This window comes from Poecilia reticulata, linkage group LG19 (genome assembly GCF_000633615.1).
Source record: "Poecilia reticulata strain Guanapo linkage group LG19, Guppy_female_1.0+MT, whole genome shotgun sequence".
Classification (NCBI taxonomy): Eukaryota; Metazoa; Chordata; class Actinopteri; order Cyprinodontiformes; family Poeciliidae; genus Poecilia; species Poecilia reticulata.
The window spans coordinates 17,200,777-17,226,759 of record NC_024349.1 but is presented as its reverse complement, the minus strand read 5'-3'; the positions used below and the strand labels follow the sequence as shown (position 1 = coordinate 17,226,759).

General features: G+C 41.0%; 1 protein-coding gene across 1 annotated transcript in view; it reads right to left on the bottom strand.

Moving 5' to 3' along the window:
- LOC103481707 (proto-oncogene Wnt-3) overlaps positions 1–25,926 on the bottom strand; it is a 41,418-nt gene extending 15,492 nt beyond the window's left edge. The window contains exons 1-3 of the mRNA XM_008437400.2: positions 25,511–25,926; positions 5,770–6,011; positions 1,959–2,224 (exon numbers count right to left, since the gene is read on the bottom strand). Coding sequence (XP_008435622.1) covers positions 1,959–2,224; positions 5,770–6,011; positions 25,511–25,854 — 852 coding nt within the window. The 5' untranslated portion in view covers positions 25,855–25,926. The remainder of the gene's footprint in view (positions 1–1,958; positions 2,225–5,769; positions 6,012–25,510) is intronic.
- Positions 25,927–25,983: the final 57 nt, after the last annotated feature.

Here is a 25,983-nt window from a genome sequence, read left to right as displayed (position 1 = left end):
ATAGGTCTAACTTTATGTTCTGAGTGTTTGTCATGTTGGAAGCTGAACCGCCACCTCAGAGGGAAATCTTTTGAAGGATCTACCTGGTTTTCTTCCAGAGTTGTTTTGTATTTAACTCCAGCAAATAGTGTTAAAGACTAGTTGCTGGGCCAAAATCAAGTCAACATTCTTCTCCTATGTGTGTATAGCATGTAAGACTGTCTCGTTTTGTTGGCTGTCAAGCTAGTCAGAGCTAACAAAATGGATATACTGTATAAAAATCTATGTATTACATTAGACTGTAAGCTTAATAAAATATGTTATATTTTTACATTTGTGTTAATAACACAATGCTGGGGTGTTTTTATCTAATCTAAAACCACAAGAACCTCCATACCAGGCCTCTGCCTAGAATCAGCAGGTTTGCTTTGCGGTTTATTGTCTGAATCTTGCACAGTGCGGTGGTTCTGCGGAAGAAAAACGAGCCACCGGTTGTGTGTTACTGAGGGTTCATGCAGCTGTGAAGCACAGATGCTTTGTGCTGCTGCTAATTCTCTCTGAAGTCAGCGTGCGTGCTTTCCCTCAGGGCACATTTTACCTTTGTTGTTTTGATTTAGTTGTACTTTAATTTAGCAGATATATTTAGCAGCTGAATTCCCCCAGCTCGGGCGGAAAGCAGGTGGCCGCGCACTGGTGGACTGGTGGTGACATCAYGATGTGAGCTTGTCATGCTGAGATAAAGTCCCAGGCCCTCGGGGCTAAATAATGAAGCGTGAGAGCACCAGGTGGAGAGAGCTGGAGGCCTCTGACGGCAGCGCTGCTCAGTTATCTGCTGTGGCCCGTCTAACTGCGCCGGTGTGTTCAGATCAAAGGGTCGCCTTGTTCCCGTGTGGTCCCTCTATTTGCCCCCGAGCAAGCAGCCGAGGGCCCCGTTTCCCCCCAGAGGTGACAGCAGCCGGTGATGTTTTAAGTCTGAGTTGATTCCCCTTCTCTTCCACCGTCAACTCGCTCGGGTTATTTGACTGTTAGGGGAATTTTATTTTATTTTTTTCCTTTTCTTCTTCTTCAGTGGGACACCGAGCATGAAAGGCAAGGTGTGGGGCTGACTGTCGTTTAGATGAGTAATTAGCCAGTCATTCAAAGTCAGGAGCTCATTTTCAGTCAGAACTTGGAAATGTGCGAGACGAGTTGAACAGCAAATCCCTGCCCATCTCACAAACAGTTTAGTAATCCCGAACCGCGGTGTTTACCGCATAAATCATCTTCGCTTTGGAACAAGCAGCTCATTGTTTTAGGTTTCATGGTGGTCTGAACGTATCTTGAAGTTAAATTAAGTAAACTAAGTTAAACTTTTAACAAGTACACACTGCCATGCATTTGCATTTCCAAATGGATGCCTTTTGGAGTATAGTCTCCAACAGCAACAATTCGAATTTTACACTTTTGCCCACATCATCTTTGCGAAAAAGTTCCAAGTTCTGTCAAATTGGATGCACTGCTGGACGGTGAACCTTTGGCCCCGTCTCAAGTATTTTACCGCCTACAATKAATTTTCTTTCTTGATTACTTCATTGGTGTYCCTGAARAAGGAAAGGTGTATAGTCAGGACTTGGTTCGCAGCTGTGACACACTCTTTTCTATTTGTAAATGATGGGCTCAACAGCTTGGTGTAGTAGGCTGTAAATGCTTATGAAGCCCTCMAATGTGATTGAATTAAACCAATTCTGCAAAGCCAAGTGGGCTAAATGTCCTCCACTGGGATCTAAAAGACGCATTGCCATGTTTATGAGCTGAAATGTTTAAGTTTGACAAAGAAAGTAAAAAAAAAAAWKRARGRAWTTKKWAARSMAAAAACTTTTTCAAGGCACTGTACACTCACAAGTATTGTTTAAGGTCTACCRAACTTAAGTCTATTCGGTATTACACATTTACATTTCATTGGTCAAATCCCATCAGCGACTCTTTCTGCATGTGCTTACTGTGCGTCCGGCCTCGTTGTTGTGCCGGTTCATTGCAGAGCGAGCATCCGGTCTGTTCTCTCTGGCGTCTGCAAATTCCCTCGACACCAGCACGCCGAACTCCGCGTCCTCGCTGCAGCCGCCCCACTTCCAGCCCTCGCCCGGCGGCCCCTTGTGGTGTGAGTCGCAGCCGCACATGGTGGACGTGCCCTCGGCGCAGGATCGGGTCACTGCGAAGGCGACACCGGCGGAGGCTATGGCGTGGACGAACGCAGACTCTCTSGTAGCTGAAGGAGACAACCGAAGACAGACGGAGTAGGAAAAAAAACAAAAAAAAAAAAAGGAGAGGAGAGGAGCGTCAATCTTGGATTTAAACGTGGACAAAGCTGCTGCCAACATCCAGACAGATGCATTGAAAAGGATCCCTCCAGGCAAAAACCCTTTTAACACAACATGGAAGCAGCAAATTTATGGGCAGGTATTTGTCAAAGGAAAAAAAAAAAAAAAAAAGAAGAGAAAAACAAGTAGCTCAAAGAAAACTCTCCTTTTTGTATTATTAATTTATTTTTTTTAACAGTTTTTGTTTACAATTTTGTTTATATCAGCGGCAACAAGGATGAATCCCTGCCCCTTTGTGGTGTCAGGTAGGCCCAGCCATCGAGTGGGAGCTCAGTGACCTCCTGTCATCCCCGAGGTGTGCTGCTGTGCATCTGGATAGTGTTTCAGGAATGTTGTCACCCCCTGCTCCTCCTCCGCACCCATCCCAGCTCAGAGAGCCCAGGGGCCTCAGGTGAAACCGAGCAGAGCGTCGGCCCKTTTCTTACTGACGCCGAAGGGATGGAGTTACGCCTCCTTTCAAGGCAACAGCTTATTATGTAACCAGATACCATTGTTTCACAATCACAGCACACTTAGCACGGCTCAGCCATTACACCTTACCAGCTCTGCTGTAGACTCACACAAGCATGACAGTGTGTCATATAGCTGACTTGTCAGGAGCGCTTGGTGGCCTGATCTCTCCAATACAGGGGCTAGAGCAGATCTTCATTTCTTATTTTAATTTTTTTTTAACACGAACAGAGAATGAAACTCTCAGCTGCATCTAAAGCCAGGAATTCCTGCGTGACTCAACTTTAGAGAAAACCCAACAGGGGCACTTTACAAGCCTCACTAATGCTCAACATGTCTCCAAGCAAAGTCGCAAAAAAGATGTACTTCAAAGTCAAGCCAAGTCAAGTAAKATCTTTATTGTCTTCTCAACCATTTATGYGGCACACGGAAAGACGAAGGCAAAGAGGCCTTGACCAGCAGTTCTCCAGCCTTCCTGTAAGTCTTTCGTGGATTTTCTTTGAAAGTCGTCCGCTTTATTTATTCTGTTTTCATACCCAACGATGGCAGCCATGTTTGCACTGTTTGCAGCCCACTATGTCGAATTTATTCTCAGTCGTAAATCCAGCAGGATATTGTGAAGGGTTCAAAGAGCATCGCRAAGACAAAGGAACACAAGTCGGGGAGAAAARATGTGGAAAAGTTTAAAACAAGGTTGGGTTCTAAAGGAAAATCTCAACCTTTGAACATATCCYGKAGCACCCAAATCACATTACTATCCCTGTGGTGGCAGCAGCATGATGTGGGGATGCATAATTTTCAGCAGAGAGAGAAAGCCTAATCAGAGGTGACGGGAAGACGTAATTTAGCCAATTACGGGGCCGTTCTGGAAGATTCCTGCTGCAGACGTTCAACTTCCAGCGAGATCACAGCCCCAAAACGTACAGCCAGAGCTACAACGGGATTGTTCAGATCAAAGCGTATTTATCAGTTAAATAACCCAGTCGAGATCCAGACCCAAATCTAATTAAGATTTTCTGGCATGACTTAAAAATACATACTTCTGCAGGGTTCTCTATTGATCAAGACCTGTTTAACAACAGCCTGTGCTATTGGAAATACATTTTGTAGAAGTAAGGGATGACTCGAGACTTTAGCGCACTTTACAGTCTGCAGGTTGGGCTTCCTTTTCTTGCCCTGCCAGGACCAGTCAGACCCTGAAAACAAACCCCCATGAGCCCTGGGCCCCTGGATCTCTGGCTGTCAACCAAGGCCAGCACTGCTCCTGCTACCTGCTGGGCCCATCAATCCGCCTTTGTTTCCCTTGTGTCACACTGTATTATCTGCACAAAGGACCCAGCGACTAGCGCCCCCACAGCCCCGCTCTGCCCAGAGCTGGCATTCCCTTAACTCCCCCTCCTCTCCCTCCAACTACCCATTTCCACCTCCACTCTGAGCTGAAATGGCATCCACCCCTTTCCCCCCCAACCCCGCATCTATACCCCTGGTTCCCTAGGCATTCACCAAACAGCAGCGCCAATGTGCACCTGAAGGTGGCGACAGGTTGGATGTCTGCAGAACTCCCTACTCTTTTCCTTACTCCTAAAGAGATGCACTCATCGTCTTTCCTTTGCTACTTCCTTCGCTTCTTCATCCCAAAGATCTACTGGTCTAGATTTGGAGAGATCCCCTTTCAGGCTGTTTTCATGACAGAGTCAAAAGGGCGTGTGAATGGGGTGTCCGTGGGAGCTGGACTGTGTGRGGAGCRGACCGGTCTTCATGCACAGTAGGGGTTGAGCGGAGCCCCYAGGCCCTTTTCTGTTGCCTGTAATCTCATTTGGCCTCTCCTATCCCTTTTATTTGACTGGGGAGCTTGGACTGCTCACACTGCCCATTCCTGCCCGGTTTCCCTCTCCTCTGACACACAAGCTAATTCATTTCCAATCAGCAGGCTTAGTCACAATGCAGAAACGTCTACCTTTAAAATCCGGGTTTTGAGCAGAAGACATGGTTCTGTTGTTTCCTGTGTAAAGGGATACTCCATATCAGTAGTTCTGTTAGGGAAAAGCACCTGRTGTATGTATATATTTTTTACAGTGTGTCAACTGCACTTATTGTACCCATCTGCCATTCTGTCAATTCAATATCTGTCTGAATAGAGTCCAAATATATTGCCTTGAAATGTTTTTTTATGAGGTTTTCACATTTCGTCAGATTACACCCACAAACGTTAGAACATTCTAGGTCCAACTTTAAYTTGAATTACATGTGCATGTCTTTTTGGGGTCTGAAAATCATTCAATTCATTCAATCATTCATCTGAAATCTTCATACTGCAAAATAGCTCAAGTTTATTTAAATTGGATAGTCAGTGACCGTCAACACCAATTTCCAAGTTTTGAAACTTCAAAAGGCTCAGATTCTCCATTGGCAAACTTGGACGAATGTTTGAAAATTGTCTTGCAACCGAACTGCTGTAAACGTCTCCAAATCTCTATCCCTGATCTGTCTGCTGCGTTCTTTAGTCTTCATTACAGTTGCGCAATATCGAATTGCAGTTATCCTTATCAATATTTCTGAAAATTCTCAATTTCAAAACACTGCTTAATTGTTAATAATATAATTATTGCAATGTTTAGCAATAGTACAACCCTCATCCTCTTGATACTGTTTTTTTCTCTGATAAACCTCTGAGGACTTCGCAGAGCAGTTGGATTTGTACTCAGATTTAGTTGTACAGAGGTGGAGAATGTGGACTGAGGCTTATTTATGAAAGTAGAAGGTACTGCATACAAATGCACCCTATAGTTTTTTCACTTTTTTAATGTTTGAAGATATTTTCACAACTTTTATTATTATCCTTCATCTAAGTAAAAATGTGCAACTTTCTTTGCCACAGAAAAACTCCTAATAACATGCATCAAAACGTGTGTTTGTTACATGACCCAATGTGTAAAAGACTTACACACTGGGTCTATGAAAAAAATCAGTATCAAGGATCTACCTTTATCCAGCACTGGTCCGAAGATGGCCAGGTTGTCCTTTATGGTGGTGCAGTTCCACCGGCGGCCTCTGAACTGGTGCTGACATTCCTGGATGCCCAGTTTGACGCCCTCAGCAACACTGGGCATGATCTCGATGTAGTTACGACAGAAGCGAAGCTGCTTGGCCACCAAGCCAGGGATGGAGCCACACAGGAGGGGTTGAGAACCCAGAGACGAGTACTGCTGCCCCAGGGCCAGGGACCTGTGTCACACAGCGAGAAATGAGGGAAGAGGGGGGGGGTGGTGGACATCTTTAAAAGACAGCTACAGAACAAGAACAGTCTTGGATTTTTTTTTTTTGGTGACTTTCCCAGAAAATGAATGAGTGGGATAATATGGTTGTGCTGAATATGAAAGGATTTTCTGGACCTGGACAAAAAGAAATGCACCCGACCCCTCCCTTGTATGGATTTTGCCTGGATTTGTATTTAGTGAGCCTGGGGGTTACAAAAGGTTTCATGGAGCCCACTTAGGTTGGATAATATAACTCGTGTTGAAATAAAAAAAAAMCMAAAAAAAAAACAACTGAACCCCCTATGTGGGTTTTGGCTTGGACTTAAATTGACATTAAGAGAATCAGTACAAATTTGACAACACAGTTAGGACTCATATGGGTCTCACTTTTCACCAGCGTTGCCCTGCATCAAACTTATGTTGACAGTTAACGTGTTACTCCTCTCTGGGATCAACCTATTTCCTACCCTCATTGGCCCCATATGGAATGAATTTACAGAACAGTCTGTACAACAAACAAACAAATAAAAAAGCCAGAGCAGTTTATTGGGCTCTGGTTATGTATTTCTGATAAAATCATTGGAATGCTTTGCTGCTGGAGGCCGTAGCCACCTAATTTCAACTGCAAGCAAAAGAAGTCATGACTTAAAGATGCCAACAGATTCTGAGGTTCCCAAACCCACCCCTCCATGACTACACCTTGAGGTCCTGTCCATGAGCAAAGCTAACGGGATTGGACACAAGGGCAGCRGAGAATCCAACCCGYACTTGGAGAAAGCTCGATTGGAACCGGAAAAAGCCTWGAGCATCTTCCACAAAACGCCTCGCTGGACATGGTTTGAAGCCTCTCAAGAGACACAATGGACAACCAAACTCTTGGTCTGCAATTGTTCCAGTGACCCGTGCAATACTGAAGAGGTGCATAACCTGAAACAACCCAACAATATCCAGAGCCTTCAACGTCTGATCCCCCACATCCAACTTACTTTTCCAAGTACTTCAACAGCTTCATAGTGACGGATTCACCTTTCGCAGAGTCCCTTGAATCTGTGTCCTCTGCAGAGGACAAGATGACCAAATTTATGAGATCTTTAATTAAAGAACTTGTTCACACAAAAAACATGGGCAAAGTTCCATTATTTAATTCTTATCAATAAAAAGGATTATGTAGTCAGTGTATTCTCAAGTATAGTAAATATGCTGATTGAGTTTTCCTTGTAATGAATGTGAATAAAGGTCTCTGATTCTGGTCTGGAGCAAACCRATGCAGGGCAAAGGGAGGAGTTATCTAGACGTTGGGCCTTCACATCCATAAACCTGCAAATGACCTTGTCCCACGCCAGAAAACGCYTTCTGGTGACRAACAAGTGCTCCTGTTGTACACATTATCTGTACACAGTATCTGATATTGMAAATTGCTGTTTGCATGGAGGGAAAAGGGTCCAAACCCAACAAATACTCTCAAACGTATCCCAGCTTTATTCTAAAAACTGGTTTTGCTTAGAGGTAAAACTTTTTCAACACCTCATCTCTTCCCATTCAGCCAAAGAAAAGGATAACAAATTGTCTTTAATCAAAAGGAGATCAGAGATCATTCATTTTCTAAGGATTGGTGATAATACATAACAATAATAATAATAATAACAATAATAATAATAATAATAATAATAATAATAATAATAATAATAATAATAATAATAATCATCATAATAATAATAATAATAATCATTATTATGATAATAATCATTATTATGATGATGATGATTATTATTATTATCATCATTATTATCATCATTATAATAATAGTAACTGCATTTTTTTGTTGCCATTTCCTAATAAAGACTTATGGTGCGTTCACTAAACGCAGTCCATCTTAAAACAAACTACACCCTCTTTTAGTACTAAGGCTTTACATGTCACGACATATAACAATCGTCTGCTCCTTCCCAGGTTCTAAAATGATTCAAATCTAACCCCAGGTGTACAAAGGCATTCRACAGATTATACTGAGATTATACTGATCAAATAAARTTAAAGCRGGAAATAAATCCCAGCGGGCACACCCAGTGATTGATTTATACACATCTTTAGCAATATTATCTTGAACTAATAATTTTCTGTGCGACTTTATCCTTGTCTTACTGTTTGTGGAGAACTTATTTACACAACATTGCCTCATTGCTGGCATGACATGAAAGTCTGGAAAAATGGCCACACATTTTAATCTTTGGCATACAGAGGATTCGTGGTCGACCAATGGCTGCAAGGGGTTTAGGTCTTGTGGCTGCAAAAYAGTCCCAAATCATCGCTCCTCCGCCATCATGCTTGACAATTGGAATGAGGTGTTTGTGCTGAAATGTTTTGGTTGGCTTCTTTCTGACATTATGCCTTTAGTTTATTGCTTTGGGCTAGTTCTTTCCATTTGCATATTTTGATTAAATATATCCAAAGGTTTCTTTGCACTGGTGTTCCTTTGTTTACTGTTTATGTTAGCTATAGGTATTTCCCTTTTGCTTCTAATGTTCCTTTCTTGGCTTTCRGTTTGTTTCTTTCTGTTTTCCTCAGGTTACCAATATTCTTWCATCTCAGCTTTTCCACATCTTCTAAWTACACTTTTCCAGCTCTAGCCCCCCCAGCTGTCTCTACTTATTTCTGATTAGCTCTCATTGGTTCATCTGCTACTTTCGCCTCTTCTTTGGCATTTAAGCGCTTCATGGTGCATGTCTATCCAGTGGCTTCTTCTATTGCCCTCTGTTAATTGCCATGGTTCTCAGTGTTTTCCTCCACCAACACACAATAAGCTACCTGTTTCCTTTTGTTGATCTTTTATTAAAGTCATAGGTTCCAAAAGGCCTGTCCACACTGAAATGAATGACCAATAAAGAAATTTTTTTTTTTTACATTTTTGTCAATAATGTTGTTGACATTTTTATTTTTCAAATTCCAGATGTGCAAAAATAAAGTAAAAATTAAACATTTTCAAAATGTAATTTTAAGCAACTCCAAATCAGAAATCAGACATACTTCTGTTTCAATAATTACTGCTTACAGCTCATAAAACCCGAAAATGTAGCTTTTCAAAAGGAAGTTGTTTTTTTTTTGTTCTTTTTTTCTAGAGCAGAAGTATAGGGTTAATTAAGAGTCTAAAAATTATTGGTAGATTGATTGTGGACTTTATAAAACACAGTTGACACAACACCCCGAAATATCACTGACAGTGGAAACGTCTCTGAAAAACTTATGGCTAGTTGGAGTTTGTGCCTCTCTACTATTTCCATAAACTGTAGGATCAAAGTAAATATATAATAGCCCAGGTAAGATGCTCCTGAYACTGTTTCTGTTTCGRGAATGATTGAACACAAGGAATGTGACAGTTGTACTCCACRTCCTGGAAACATCTGTGTGAGGTCCACACCTTTTGAATCTCCTCCAAACTCTTGAATGAGCATTCCTTTACAACCCCGTCAATGCTGCGGTTGTTAGTGTTGCTTCTGAATCTTTTTTTTCTACCACAGTTTTTGTCTTACGCTCAGCTTTTCATTAACGTGTCGGACGCAGCACTCTGAAAAGCCTTCAGCTGTGAACATTTGTGTTGACAAGCACGTTTCTGTAAAGTGAATCCTTTTACTATTTTGTTGTTAATATTCATCCTGGGCTTCTTGGTGTTGCAGCTTGTAGCACTGTTGCCTTGCAGCAAGAAGGCCATGGGTTCGAATCCCGGCCTGAATGTTTCTGCATTTTTGGGTTCTCTCTGGGTACTTAAAATCATTTAATCAATACTCATGCCAACCCTTATCAGTTTCCTGGGATCTGGAAGCAAAGCACAGCAGCATCCATAAAATCCTGCAGCAGCAGCAGCAGCAGCAGCAGCAGCAAGGGGGAACACCTCCTCCAGTTTCAGTAAGGTTATTAACAAAGTTTATACTAAGAGTTTCTGTTTATTTTTCTTTTTTGTTACATCGAGAGGGGGAGTCCCACTCCAGAGCAAGGATACCTTTGCTACTGATTTTTTTTTTTTTTATATTTCCCACTTGTTAGCATGGACAAATCTGCAGATCTGACTAATAAAACACAACATCCTGTWTCCTCGCTTTGAGAAAAGTCCCCTTTGTGCAAAATCAACCTGGCTGCTAAATTGTTAATTTGTGGTTTTGCTGCTCGAGCTGGTGTTTCAGCAACAACCATGTGTGTTGCKTTTTCACTTGTAATAGACAACAAAAAAAAAAAGAGTTGTGTCTTAAGCAATGAGCCATACCAGAGGACTCCTGCAGATGTGCCTAAACAAAGAATAATCACTGGGGAATCATGCCAGGAACTATTACACTTTCATTCAGGTAATTAATTTTAATTGCCTTATATTTCTTTTAAACAAAATGAGACAGAAAACATGTTGGTCATGCCTAACTTTTAACATGCTCAAACAGAGCAGCGCAGGTTCTTCCAGAAGCTCAAACATCTCATGTGAGGCTCAGTAAAGGAGCGTGCCGTGTATTCATGCCATTTTTTTCCTTTCTCAATGACGAACGTTGGTGAATTTCAGTGGTATTTTAGGTGATAGGCCAACTCAAAAGTTTTAAAGCAACTTGGAAATAAGAAGGAAAGAAAATTTGCTCATTTATCTTCAGTCCCTTTTAATTTGCTTCCTCAATGTTGAGTCCATCATATCCAATTTCCTTCAGATGCTCCGTTGTCAGAATTAGGTTTTCAARAGAACATTTATGGTCAAACGGCACCTTGAAGAGAAAGGAAAACAAACTTCAAGTCAGAGATAAGTCGTGGAGARATTTAGAGAAAAGTTAGATTATAAAACAATATCCCAGGCTTTGAACGTYGAACAAAGCAAAAATATTTCCTCATCAAAAAAAGGGGCAGCATCATGCTGCGGAGACATTTTTCTATCCAATCCTTGATCAGAAAGTCACGTGAGAGAATCTGTTGACAGRGCAACCGTTATTTGTTTACACATCACGTTTAACTTTGTCGTGGTCTAATCCAGGAAAGGAGCTACGCAATTTATTATTCATCACATGGTTTGTAGCCCTGTCTCTCCGAGATTACATAACTGACAGAGATCATTCCTGCCATCCCTCCACAGAGTCCAGTGTACTGTACTGAACCGTGGGGAGGAAGTTTCTTCCTGTTTAAAGAGAGTCTACAAGTCAACAGTTTGATCCAACCAGCTGTTCTTCTTTTCACAGATAAGTTTTTACCAGCTGCCATCAGGAACTAAGTTTTAAAGCATTTAATTACTGAATTGCACATTACCGATTAAAGGGATCGGTAATGTGGCTCTTCAGGACATTTATTGTTAAATTCAACTTTATAAATGAACTTAATTGARTTAAACAAGACGAAGGCGAATGATGAAACAAAGCAGTAAGAAATCATGTTTGCGGTTTGTGACCAGTTCAACTTTTTCCACATACTACTTTGTTCGGATCTGTCACTTAAAATCTCTGTAAAATACATTCAAGCTTGATGTGACCAAAGAAGAAAAAAAAAAAAGTTCTAGGGACATGGATATTCCTGCAAGGCTACACAAAACATTACATGAGAACATTTACAGGTTATGAAGTGCTGAAGAGAACGTCACAAGATGCCCAAAGCATTCAGGAATCCAGATGGGTTACTACGGGAACAGTCTGAGGACAATTGATCGGCCCAGAGCAGCAACGTCCCAGAGGGTGCAACCCAATCACAGCAGGCGCTGGCTCTGACGGATGAATGCCCCACCTTGACACAAAAAGTCAAGTCATCCTAATCAAATGTTCGCCTTTATAGTTTCTGATCCAAAGTGTGCTTCGTTACATCGAGGTATCAGAGCGCTAAACGCTGTAATATGAGGCCCGGCTGTTTTTGCCTCTACAGCTGCTGTAATGAAACATGATGAGGCCATAACAAGCCGGCAACCGCTTGTGTCGCCGGCCACGATCGACACAGACACACAACAAACAATCCTTACGTTTCATCAGGAATGTCTGCCTCGAGGTTCTTCAAAGTTCGGGGAAACTTTCAAAATGCAGCGGCTTGAAATGCTGTCGTGCAGGGTTGGCGACTCATCAGTCTCCAGTCATGCTCCTGTCATGCGCTTACCCGAGCATACGCAGCCACATCGTCTCATCTGCCCGCCCTGATCCCACCAACATCACACAGTTCAAGTGCTGCTGACTTCACTGCGTCTGAAGAGCCTCTGACTAAGGGCCTCAATTACACTGTCTGCTAGTTTGGTTACTGCCCATTAATCTCTCATTTGTGGGAAGGAGTGTCACAACAAAGTTAGCCAGAGGGAATCCCGTGCAAAAGATTTAAACTTTCCCTGTTTTTTTATTTTTATTTTGTTTTGTTCTGAGTTTATTGCAAACTTTCACTATGGTTTTGGTCATAAGTTGTATAGTACGTCAGTATGAAGTGATGTTAAATTAAATGAATTAATCAGTCTCATAATTTTTAAAAAATGAAAAAAAGATATWAATTTATCTACAAACGTCTAGGTAAGGTAAGGTGATTTTATTTATATAGCACATTTTCAACAACAAGGAAATTCAAAGTCCTTTACATGAATTAAAAGGAAATACAAACAAAATATCCTTAAAAAAAAGAAACTCAGAAGTTAGATGTACCTAACTRTAAAGCTGAAAATCAAGAGTTTGACAGTTTCTCAGACATTGTGGCATATTCAGCAACCTTTACCATYAAATATCTCTTTTGCTCTGCATCCCACTAAATAAAAAAACTTTTAAGCTGTAAAACCATAAATTTTATTTCAAACATAGCTTTTCAWGTTTTATACATGCCTGCTAAATAAMATCTGGTCATATTCTGGCAAAATRTAGGAACTAAGATTTYATTTAAGTTTAKTTTTTCCAAAGACAGACATAAACATCTTTMAAATGGGAGAGWAACTGAATATTTCTGAATAGTGTATTCCACATTTGCATAAAGTGGCAATGGAAAATTAAATAAAACCCACTGATTGCAGCATGGTAACAAAAAATAAAATATTTTCTGTTACCCTGCTGTTTCTTTGGAGGTAGTTTAGTAAGCTTTTTCGGCAGTTGTACTTCGGTACGATAACGATAAAAGTATTCTGATTCTGATTCTGCTGAACCCTGRCCTGGTTTCTAAATTCTGTTAATCTTAATTGAAAAAAAATATATAGTAAAAATGTAAAAGGAGATGAATTCAAAGTTTCTGAACCACGTGGATGACCCACGTGATGACACACGTGATGACACACTCTAATATGTGTTTAGGATTTCACCTGTGCTCCATCACATATGACTAACCTCTGTTGTGTGGTACATGCAAGCTGTCCAAATGCATTAAGAGCTAARTAAAGCAAGCTAAGCCGTTAGGCACCATCCTCCAGATGTTATCTGCGTTTGACCCTCCTGAATGACATATTTCTCAAATTAGATGAACACCTCTGTGCGGCGTCTTCCTATGGTGATCAAAGGCTTGACATGGGTGGGTTGAGTTCTATCCCCCTAAATCAATGTCAACACCTGTCACATAATCCTATGCGCTGCAGAACAAAAGTAAATCACAGATTGAAAGTTTGATCTGGAAGGGATTAAACACGGCTTTGGGTTGATTTCCCCCTGYTCCAGATCCTACTCTTAGTTCTTACATAGGTGTAGGTATGTAATTCCCTTACTTACATTTTGTAACCCTTAATAAAGCATTTTGTATCCATGTACTAAAACCATTGCATATCTGTTTGCTATTCATTGTAGTTACATCTTTTCATTAAAATAAARGGTCATAGAAATGAGAACAAATTGCCTTTGTGGGCAATATGAATTGACACATGGTCAGCATGAAAGTCAAGAGATCATTTCTTACTCGACCTTTTTAGGTACAAACTGACAAACTGTACAGCTATGAAATGGCACAACGGTGAAATGACCAGCACCTGCTTTAATAGATCRCTTYCCCCCTCCAGTCTATTAAAACCCCGTCCCTGAAATGAAAACACACTTTGATTAAGAAGTTACATTTTAGCACCAACAATTAGCAAACAGCTGTTTTTAGTTGATAACTTGGCATGCAGAAGACATCAATCAGCACATCAAACCTTGAAGCTGATGGGCCACAGCAGTARAAGCTCAAGCCACATGCCAGTTCTGTTTGGAGAGAAATTCAAACAACTTCACCAAAATTTGACAACGCCAAGATCGTGGAAAAAATCGGCTGTCCTGATGAGCCTCGATTTCGCCTGCAATAATCAGAATTTGGAAAGGATCGTCACAAAAACCTGGATTCATCTTGCTCTGTGTCACTGGTTTTAGCTGAAATTGGTGATGAGATGGTTCGGGGTATATTTTCTTTGCAAAAGTTGGGCCATTTAGCACCAATAACAACCTTGAATGTCTACTTGGCTGCTTCCAACACAATAATGCACCAAACCACAAAGTCCAAATCTTCTCAAACTGGTTTGTCGAACATGACAATAGATYCACTGTACTGCTGGCCTCTACTACCACCAGATCTCAGCACCTTTGGGRTGTAGCGGAAGGCTGTYGATATACGACAAATCTGCAGCAAACTGCATTATGGTAACGTAAATTTGGGCTAAAATCTCTCAAGAATGTTTCTGACACCTTGTTAACCTGATGCCAAGATGATTTCAATCCGTTCCTAAGGCAAAATGAGATTCAACTCGATTATTAGCTAGATTATGAAATGACAAATACTTTACTCGTGTTAAACTTCTTGTTATTATGAACAGAAGGCTAACACATATTTCAACTCTTTCCTGTGTTTTCATTTTTTTTTCTAGTTTTTAAGACCTGATAATTCTTAATTTGTCTGTTTGTTCCCTTYCCTTTCCTCACTTTGTATGCATGCACACACTACAACATATGTACTATGCTTTCATGTTACTGGGAAAAAGCAACCAATGTCCAAAGAAAAACAAAGAGACACCTTCAGACAGCCTCAAAAACKGCTGATTAAAGATCCCTTTCAAAGGAAAAATCACCRAAGAGTTCATATCTACAGTAAAACATAAAAAAAAMCCCCAGAGTATATACACAAGGCAACCAAACCTCTTTCCCACCACTAYGACATGGCCCAGTCGGTGAATTGAAGATTTCAAAAATGAATTTACCAACCACATGCAACTCTGTGGTGGACGTGCTTAAACTACAAGCGGCGGATCTACCAGCCCATTTTTCTTCCTCTGCAAACGATGTGCCTCACTTGATCCATAAGCGCAGTTGAGATGAAAGGRATATCTTTTTTGGCTAGGTGCTAATGAGAGTCTTAACCCTGAGGGTTTATGAGGTTCATTGTGCAAACAGACAGACACACGCAGACTCATGCAGTTAGACCACATGTGTGCCGTGCTGATCCCCGCCTGCTCTGCCTCACTTCTCGGAAGCCACAAGCAACATGTCTTGACTGAGGGAAGGAGCAGCAGGCGTAGAGACCTCCTGAGAGGCTGAATGCCGAGGAAATCCGCTGCAGGGGGAACAGACGAGCGGCGCAGAGGCAGCAAACGGCAGGACTCGGGAGGTGCGTGCCCAGACTTGTTTGGATGGGGCCTCCGTTGCCCTTGGGGGGGAGTTCACAGCTTGGTTGGGGGTTTTCTCAGTCTCAAAAACCGGGGTGGTGTGAAAGCATGATGGGCCACTGGAAACCACAGAGATAAAGCGAAGGGATTCCACCACACACCTTGCCGAAGAGCTAAATAGCAGGCAGTCACAAGACAGTCACCATAAAAACATGGGCAGACACCAACGTGCTCCAATGTAAACATAATCGCACTTCAGAATCTCTGAAGTGTTCATTTTGTTTATGTGAGTCAATGTGATTATGTACATTTGGACATATGCAGCTGTGTCTGTGTAATRAAACATGCATTACAAAAGTTAGTGTGTGATGTGTCTTTTCTAAGGTTCTTTGAGAGACAGCAGTAAGAGGGTTACTCAYTACCGTTGATGGACCTTAGATAACGGACTGACACACAGAACGTTTGGTACTGACCACATGCCAATTCATGGCTGCTTTAACAACAAGTGAATGTTGCTATAATCTACTCAGACTATTATAAGGAATGTGATTATTTGACTCCAARGTTGTATTTATTGAAAGGAAATGACTTTGGTTGTTGGTTCGATCAGGGATTACAGTCATTTTATAATTCTGACAGACATTCAATCTGTGATATTTTACAAGAGAAAAGTCTCAAATTGCTGTTAGAACCCAAGAAATCAAACTGTAWTATTAAGTCTACAGATAACAGAAATACAGAAAGCTTGAGCATTTTTATCTTTTTATCTCATCCTAATTCAGCTAAACAGGCCAACCGCATGTAATTGCATGCTTTTGCAATGGGCACTGTTGGAGGTCTCAAAAAACAAAAATCATTTAAAATTTTTATAAATTCAGTTTTCTTGAGCTACAACACATCACAGTGAAACAGTTAATGCTACTGTTTTTGCAAATTTTGCATTCATTGGACATTCAAAATCTTGGGGGGAAAAAAAATCTGAGTGATATAATTATTACAAATTAATTATATTATATGTAATAACATAAAAACATAGTGCAAACGGAGTGATTTATTCTAGACAAACACATTTTCATGTTCACATCCTTAAACAGATCATCCAGTGGTGAGTTTGCAGCTCTGGCTCCAGCTGGGAGGGACGGTTGTATCAGGACTCAGTCGCTGTGAGAGTTTTGACAAGGGAAAGAGACCAGYGGCAGAGTCCACTACTTGAGTCAAGTACATAGAGGAAGATGGTCTCTAGGAGTCTCTAGTAATACCAGAAAAAGTCACAAGATTTACTATTAGCTTCTTTTTTTAAAAAAAAAAAAAAGTCTGAAGCCTGAAGTCAGTGAATATATAGCTGCAAAGTTGCTGCATTGGTGACAGTGCTGTGCTTTGCCTGGTAAAGGCAACTGCAGCACAATACAATGTCCATTTGTCCAGCAGAGGGCAGAGAAATGCACTGCCACGTTCGTCCAGTGGATTGTTGGGAATCAGTTGATCGCTTTAGGTTTTCACCATGTGTTGTTTGCTACTCAGCTTGCCCTTAAAGTTACTTCTCGGTTTGCTCTGAGAGAAACTTTGCTTGTACAAACAGATTTGACATTGGCATTGAATTTGATGAAATACTTTGGAATTTCATTGTGTTTGCCCACAGCAATTATTGATGATGGGTGCCAGTTGCTCTCAGCTATGTCTGAATAAGTTAACTTAGTTAAAAAAAAAAGTTATTAATAATGTTGGCTTATTCTGGGTTTGTGCCTGAAGCCCCAAGCCCCAAGTGTGTTCCTCTGTGAGAAGACTTGTGCAGCGGCAGACTGCAAAAACATTGTTTGCATTAAACTTGGATCCACCTCCGGTTTACCTCTATATGTCGACGCCGCCGCCGCCGCTGCACAGCTTTGTCAGATTTGCCCGGAGGACACCATGAGGCGCAGAAGGTACCGTGCACTGGAAGCATTGCCATCAAAGTCGCATATAGAAATCCCATAACGGAATCCGGGAAAGTAAGGAAAAAAAGTCATTTGAAGGAGAGTAAGTGGAACAAGCGAAGTTGCTGCCTTCCCTCCTCCTGAGGATAAATCCTTTTTTTTTCTTTTGTCCAAGTTTTATTTATTTATTTTTTTGCTACTTCTGTTTGACACACTTTATTTATTATCCAAATGCAGCTGAATGATCAGATAAAAAAAAAAAAATCATGACAGAACCCCTCCAAAACAAAAGGTTTGAGAACATGTTGTTCTTTGTCCTTTACCACTCTCTSCTGTCATTCGAATAGAAGTTGAGACAAAAAGCTCTCAAACTGACACAAGACTAGCAGGGAAACTGATCAAGTTGCAAAACTTGAGGAACTTTTTGGTTCGTAAGAAAATGAGAGTAGCAGCAGCTCTTGCAAGGCGTCGGTAAATTCATATCAAAATTAAACATGCTGCAGGTGGACAAAACTGACCCTTAGACTCTGTCAGAGCAACGGTATAATAGGATTTTGTGAATTAGTCATTAGAGCAGATTGTCGGCACCGCTGCATGAATCGTCAGCAGCATCTGATGCAACATAACGGATCGTTTGGAATGGTACGCCTGGAATTTCTTTGTGAAAATTTAAAACATCATGTTTATGAAATTTAGTAAAAAAAAAAAAAAATTGCTGCTTACTTTCTCATGGGTGGTTAGCTGAAAAAAGTGTGAAACTTTTGAGAAATATTAGCAGAAGACAGCCTGCCAGCTCCGACATACTTTGCAAAGGTGATAGCCCAACCCAGGGAAACCCRGCTCCAWATCYAGCAATCTGCTGTCTTTCTGGGATTAAATCTCAACGCATGTTTTCGATTTTGCTTGCTATTTCTTCCAAGTTGCTCAATTTAACCTGATTTAGCAGAATTACTAGAAGTGCTGCAGATTTATTTGCATAGAAATGTTTTACCCCAGGTTAGGCATGTCCCAACTAAGAGGTGATAAATTTGATGTTGATTTGGATCCAGACCTGGATCTGGAGCTTAGCTTCTTTTTGTGTTATTCACTGTGGGTGGAGGCTTATAATCTTGGACTGTACTTTGTTACTAAAACAATTGAAAATCTAAAAAAAAAAAGAATCTAATCACATGGAGAAATCTGTGTTTTTTTCCCCCTGYATAATTACTTTATCAGCATATTGAAGAAGGTTTCTTGTCAAATCAATTTTAATAGATAAATAGATACATGGTTGAACAGAGGGACTGATTGATGGACAGAAAGTAACAAATTGACAATGTCAACAACAACATTCTGGTTGTCTGTGGGCTCTATTGATGCTCACTCCATCGCACCAACAGATTCAGTCTGTAACACTAATCTGGACTAATCTACGTATTCCTGCTTATGCCAAATTCTGCATAATGCCTAATATCCTGGGTGATGACTTTACGTCAAACTCAAAATAAAGATATTTCCACCTGGGCTGAAATTTGTTTCTAGTCAGTGACGTGACGGTTTCGATCACTGATGTGATCTGAGCATCTTTGCCACCGACATGCATGTTGGAAGAAACGCATTTTGCTAATATTTAACCTTTATAGCATCCCATATCGGAGAGATCAGCTAGAAGATTTAAAATAAAGCATGTGTGTGTGTGTCCATGCTTGTCCTCTAATGATGTCTTAGCCCCTAGTCATTGTTGTTTTTCCTTTGAGGAGCTGTCTGCTCTGTGTTTTACTGCAGCTAATCGCTGTGCAGCAACGGAGTTTGTCATTTCCTTCAGAAGCACGATGCTCGTCCTTTGATGGTTTGTTAGGATCATGACTCACCTTCAGTGCTTTGAAATATCAGAAGCCTTTGAAGCTCTCACCTAGCTCCAGTTTGACTGGATAGTGTGTCATGTGTCTCATGTTTTAGATGAATATGTACAATAAACTTCAATTAACTGACGTAAAAAAATAGAACAAAAAAAATAGAAAAAGCCTTTAGTCAGCCATACTGTTGAGTGTAGCTGTTAAATATGCTCTTAAATATACTAACTGATGGTAAATAGTTAGTGAAGGAGTGAGGCTGATGTACATATGTCATAATTATTTGATTTCCTAATTCCATCCAGTCCTATCCAGRAATAMATCTTTCTTTAGGGGGACATTAAAACCAGTGTCAGTTAATACAAAGAATCCAGTTTGACTTTGTTTCAACTTGTAATTAAAGGATATGTAAAATCATTAAAAATCATTAGGTCACATCCACATAAATCTAAATCAAAATGGTAAGTTTCAATGGAGTTTGGAGGTATTCTGTAGATAGAATTAGAGGAAATCCTGTCTACATTTTGTATCCAACGCTCACAAATTCTTCTCCAGAACAAAACTCTCAACCACTAACTGTCCAACTAACTCCATGTTGCCTCCTTTCCTCTTGCTCATTAGTGTTTGATATATATTACCTTGTCACAGCCCCCCCACTCCACGCCCCACTTCATGTAGTGTCCAACTTCTGGGCATGTAGCCTWCTTTTACTGTGCCATCCAACAAATGTCTTGAGGACTACAGTTGTATTTTGCTCAAAGCTGACCGGTATGCAACGATTTACCATATCCAAGATCCTAAACTTCTGTCTGATCGTTGCTGTGGTTGCTAAGACACGGCCCACTCCAGGCAGTTTTTGAAATGTTTAGATTTAGGGAATCGGATCACGAGAACCGATACTGATTAAACTTAAAGCACAAAGAGTGAGTTCAGGTCACGCTGGATGAGAAGAGCAAGACAAGACAAGGATCAGATCAGCAGAGACAAAAGGAGAGTAACTGTAAATAACACCATGAGTAGGTCATGGCACTTGAGGGTCCAAAGTACACAAAAGGWTCTTGTACTGTTCTTAGCCCACTTTAGTGACTGGAACTGCAAMACTAATACTATCATATTGATGCTGCAACTTTGCTTCGATATGCTCTGCATATTTCAAGCTAAAATTTGGAATAGGAAAGAATAGAAATGTTACTTTTTGTTGCTTAGTGGGGAAATTTAAGTGGACCAGCAGAGATAGTACACTGATGGCCTTTGTAATAGCAAGAAACTACAACATTATCAGCAGCAGCAGCAGCAGCAGCAACATGTTGGTTTATTAAAAGAATAGGAAGATAAAGGAAAATCTGAGTAATGCTAAGAAGTGGTTTTAAACTATGTGGTTCCTAAACAGACATGGACTTTTTACCAGTCTACATTTATTCCAAAAGTTTTAAATACATTTGACTTCAAAACCACTACGGTTACCATCCTACCACTTCACTGCTTCGAGCAACAGCAATGTAATATTTGTAATAAGAGTGATTGTGAAGGTGAGCCAAAGGGAGAAGCTTTCAATTTACCAGCTGATCTACATTTCTACTCTCATCTATGGCCACAAGCTCTGGGTAGTGACCAAAGGAGCAAGGTTGCAGATGGAAGTGGTGAAAATGAGTTTCCTCTACAGGGTGTCTGGGTTTTCCCATTGAGGTACGGTGAGAAGTTTGGTCATTTGGGAGGAGCTTGGAATAGAGCCGCTGCTCCTCCGCATTAAAACGAGCCAGCTGATGTGGCTCGGGCATGTAGTTAGGATGCCTCCTGGTCGCCTCCCTGGTGAGGTGTTCAGAGCCCGGAGAAGACTGGCTCTTGTTTCTCAGCTGGCCTGGGAGCGCATTGGGATTCYCCTGACTGAGCTGACCCAAGTGGCTGGGGAGAGGAAAGTCTGGGCTCTTCTGCTTAGACTGCCGGCCCCGCAACTCAGTCCCAGAGTAGAAGGAAGATAACAGATGGATAAATGATGCTTTTGTTTTGAAAGAAGTCAAATCATTTTATACACTTTTGATGTAGAATCTACTCTGATACTGTGGGAATTTGATATTTTTACTCAAATTTATCACACTGGAAACATTTCATACCAACCCATATTCCTAAGTGAGAATTAACTAATACTTTCAATGTGCGAACATATTATTTCCTCAAACAAATAATATTTTATTTTTTCCTGTTCTATGTTGTACTTACATTCAAACAACTCAGTTTTGCGTTGAACAAAGCAAAGACCTTCTTTCATTATTCTGAACTGTTGATTTTTGACCAAAGATCTGGACTGTGTAGTCTATTGCCCTGATGTAAACTGCATTCTGTTTGTATTGAGAATCTTACAAACAAAAATCAATAGAGATAAATCTTAAACTGAAGTTATGGCTTGGGAAGTTGTATGTTTCTCATCAATCCCAGCCTCAAAGTCCAGTAGGTAAAGCATATCAATAAAATTCAGGGCTTGTTCTGGTTTTTGTTTCTAGTGGTCACTGAGCTAAACAATTAGCTAATTCATCCACTGTCCCTGTGGAAATGAAGAAAACTGCTTCCAGTTTAGCTCCTAAAGAATCGCTTTCTTTTGGATGTTCCAGAACTGTTTTTCCYGCCCACCGCAGGAGTTTTCAGAGTAATACRTGGAYGTCCTTGGTYGTTCCAGAAAAGCCGGCAAACAGAGGATTTTCTCACCGTAGGTAGGTGACCTCTCAGCTTTTGGGATTGGGGACTGAAGGCTTGGAGATGAAGGGGATGATTGTCACAGTCAGATAATGACATTCCTGAAACCCAGAGATGGACTCCAGAGTCCCGTTAAAGCCACTCATGCTGATCTGGAAATGTTTGCTTTGTAGATTATAGTCATAAAGTGAAAGCTTTACATTTAGTGCATGTTTGAGCAAATACTGCCGCATGAAGGAAGGAACCCATTTTTCAAGGTGTTTTGAAGCTGAGATGCTTCAGTTCTATTCAGAAAATCAGATTTTGCCTTTAAGAAGTTGCCTAGGTTTCTCTTTTTCTCTTTTATTTTTCACCTTTTCCTATTTTGTATCTCTTTTTTTTTACTTTCAAAAGGGTTCAAGGGTTTTACTGGAAGCAGCATAATGAACTGAATCCGTGCAATGTGTCTTCCTTCTGGCAAAGATTCACCGGTAGAAGTGAAGGCAATAAAGCAAAAAAAAAAAAAAAAGCAGTTATCGGATTTGAACGTCCTGCTTTCGCGATGTGAGCAAAACCGCCGCTGATGTTCGACGGGTATTATTGGAGAAAATTCAGCAGTGTTAATTCTTTGTTGAAAGTGACTGTCATCATTCTTTTTCATCCGTCACCGTTATTGCAGGAAAGACAAACCCACTGACAGAGCGGCTTAAAGTAAAGCACCACCAGCTTAACACGTTATCACGTTTTTGACCTTCAACAATATCTGTGTTTAATAGTGTTTTAYGGTTTGTTGCGCAATTCCTACTGAAGAATCTCTGCAGGATGTGTGAGTCAGGTCGGAGGTTTGAGCTGTTTTGGATTCACATACAGTGTCTTAAAATAATCCGCACCTCTTCTGCCACAAAATTCAGTGCATTGTGCTTAGATTTTATATGGAAGCACAACGTGAAAGACAAAGARCACATATTTACAATAATAACAATAATAGTTAAAAAAAAMAACAAAAAAAAAAMAACCTCAAACCACCTTTTTTAAATAGACCTCATCGGTGTCTAATTTGATCTCAGCACAAATCCAGATGTTCTGTGAAAGCCACAGAGGACATTGGTGAACAAACAACATCATAAACACCAAGGATCACAGCAACGGTCCAGGAAGATTATCTGGTGGAGAGTACAAACGACCTCAGCAGGACAATGACCCTAAACGTGCAGCCAGAGCTAAAATGCAGTCGTGGAGATCAAAGCCTGTGTGTTTGAATGGCCCAGTCAAAGTCCAGACGCAAATACCATCAAGATTTGGCAAGACTTGAAAATGTGGTATTTGTAGACACTCGCTCTACAGCCTGACAGAGGTTTAGGTATTTTTGAATGAGCGAACATGTAAAAACCTTTGAAAAGTGGCAGAAATTTATAAAACTTAGTGCTAACCTATAGGGGGRGGGGRKKMSSSRGATTCCCCATTGAAGTTTGTGGCTGTGACGTGACAAAGTGAGAAAGGTTAAGCAGATGTGAGGGAGAAATTTCAACTTCTACATGTGAGAAAAAACAACTGAAASTGTAATTWCAGGTCAAGGTGGATGTACAAAGTATTTACTCAGGGTGACCGGATACAAACACACTGCATGCATTCTATGTTTTTATTTGTAAAAAGTTTGTTAAAGGATTAATCTTTTTCCCTCTCCTGCACTATTATGCACTAAATTATGTTGGTCGATCTCATGAAATCAATGACTTTTGTAAAAAATATATATATATAAAAAAGTGGAATTCACACTTTTGACAACTTTTATCTGTCTAACATGGCTGCATTTATAAAGTTTTCCTCACCTCTAAAACCGGCCGATTTACACTTTATGCTTATTTTCTTCTCTCTATGACACTTCATCTCCATGCACATCCCTCGAGTTACTTATACTGTTTTGTTTTCTACGGSCCRTCTTGTAAAAAGGAAGGCAGCCAGGCATGTAGCAGTCAGAACTCTCTCCAACTTGTCCCGCCTCAGCTTGAGGATTTATGGCCAAGTCATCGCTACCACCACCCCCTCCTCTCATCCTTCACCCACCCACCCCACCCCCCGCCTCTCCTCTCACACCCCCAACAGCCCCCTGAGGAAGAAGCTGAGAAGACACGGCTTGGGCCCTCGCTGAAACTCTGCACCCTCCTGCTTGACGCACCGCCACCTCATTTTGTCTCCTTTCAGAGTCCTGCAGGGCGACGCCACTGACAGCCCCGTTTGACACCTAGACTCCAGTCACCTGAAGCTACAGCCATCATCCTCTTTCATCTTTTACACCCCATCTCTCTCCTTTCTCCTGACCCCCCTCCCACCCCCTCATCCCCCACACCTCCTACACGTCAAAATTTGGTACCCAAATCAAAGGTGAGTCTGCATTGTTTGAGCTCAAAACAGTACACCAGTGTCATGTAAGCTCCTTGAAGAGAACAGCTGCAGGTAATTCACATRGAGAGGATCCCGAGCTCTTTGTCACTGTTCTCTTGTGACTGTCGCTGAAGCCAGGCGTGGGCGTCAAGTCCTCTCTCCCATTAACGCTTCAGCCCTGTGGCCTGTGTGCTTGGCAGCTGTCTGCTCTGTAAACGAAACCAGAAGAAGATGCTCGCGGTTTGGACGCCACCACAGCGGGGACCGCATGCTGGTCGGAGCTACTGGAGCGCAGGAGCTCCGACAAGTTCGGCGCGGTGGGCCAAAAGGCACGGAGCTCTGTCGTACGCGGGGCTTGTTTATGTTACAAAAGACCAGATAAGGAGGTTAAAAGGTCAGAGATTTGTTTTTGTTTTTAATCTATCAGTTTAAAAAAATATATATACATGGTATATATCAAAAGGCGTCAGAAACAAACCCACAAACTTCAGCTTTTAGCTGGTTATTTTAGCAAATAATGGAAAGAAAAAAAAATTGTGGTCAAGTCTAACATGCGACTGGGATGAAAAACATGCTTCAAAACCACAAATAAGATTAAAAACAATTTTGAGCGTAGCCACAGTTTCTTCTCTAAATGTCTGGATTAGTTGAAAAATAATATTTCAGGGGATCTGAAATGTTAAGTGGTGACACACTATAGACAGAGCGCAACCTTAAACAGTGCCTACGGTTATATGAGAAAACTATAAATAAGTTTGACTTTCCCTTAAAAGCATGTATTTAGAAAAAAAACAACTGGCATCATGTGTTGCCTTCCTCGGTGATCTGGTGAACCCTCACAGATTTATTTACGCAAGTTAAAAGGCCAATTATAATTTAGAATAATTTAGATGTTCCCAGAAGTAAAATGAATCCTTTTTATAACAACACGCTCCGTAATGATAAATGGACCAGAGTGTGGAGGGAAAAAAAGCACGGCAAACCTTTTCCGTTGCACTAGTATTTGAGGTTAAGATTCTTTGGACTGGGCCGGAGAGCATTTTTCCACGCAGTCGACTGAAAGTTTGCACCCTTCAGAAAATGATCATTTGACCAAATAGACTGACAGTCTGATGCCTTAAAAGYGTGAATTGTTTTTTTAAAATATTTTACTCACCACCAGATGGGATAGCCTCCGAGCACCCGTGAGCTGGACAACCACACACACAGCAAATATCCAATCAGATACAAATCCATGAGGTAAGCCTTGTCAAGTGTGTGTAAGTGGATCAATACACAGAACTTGCAATAGGCAGTGAAGAAGAGTTTCCAGGATGAAGAGCTTCTGGAGTAGCTTAATTGTTGAATGAAGGGGAAATTAAAATATTTGACACACACGAAAAAAAAAAAAGAAAAGAAAAATCTTCTTCCTGTTTTTTCCCCTCTCTCTTTCTTTGAGTCGGGCCAGGAAAGTGTGTCTGTCTCCAAGTAGTTAAGAGAATAAGTGTCTCTTACACTCATGCACACGCTCCTACCCGTCCTCTCCTTCCCTCCCTCTCTCTGAGGTTCTTCCCTAAGGTAGATATCTTTTCCTCTCTCTCCCGACTTTTTTCTCCCTCAGGATGCCTCATCCACAGGCCCAATATTAAA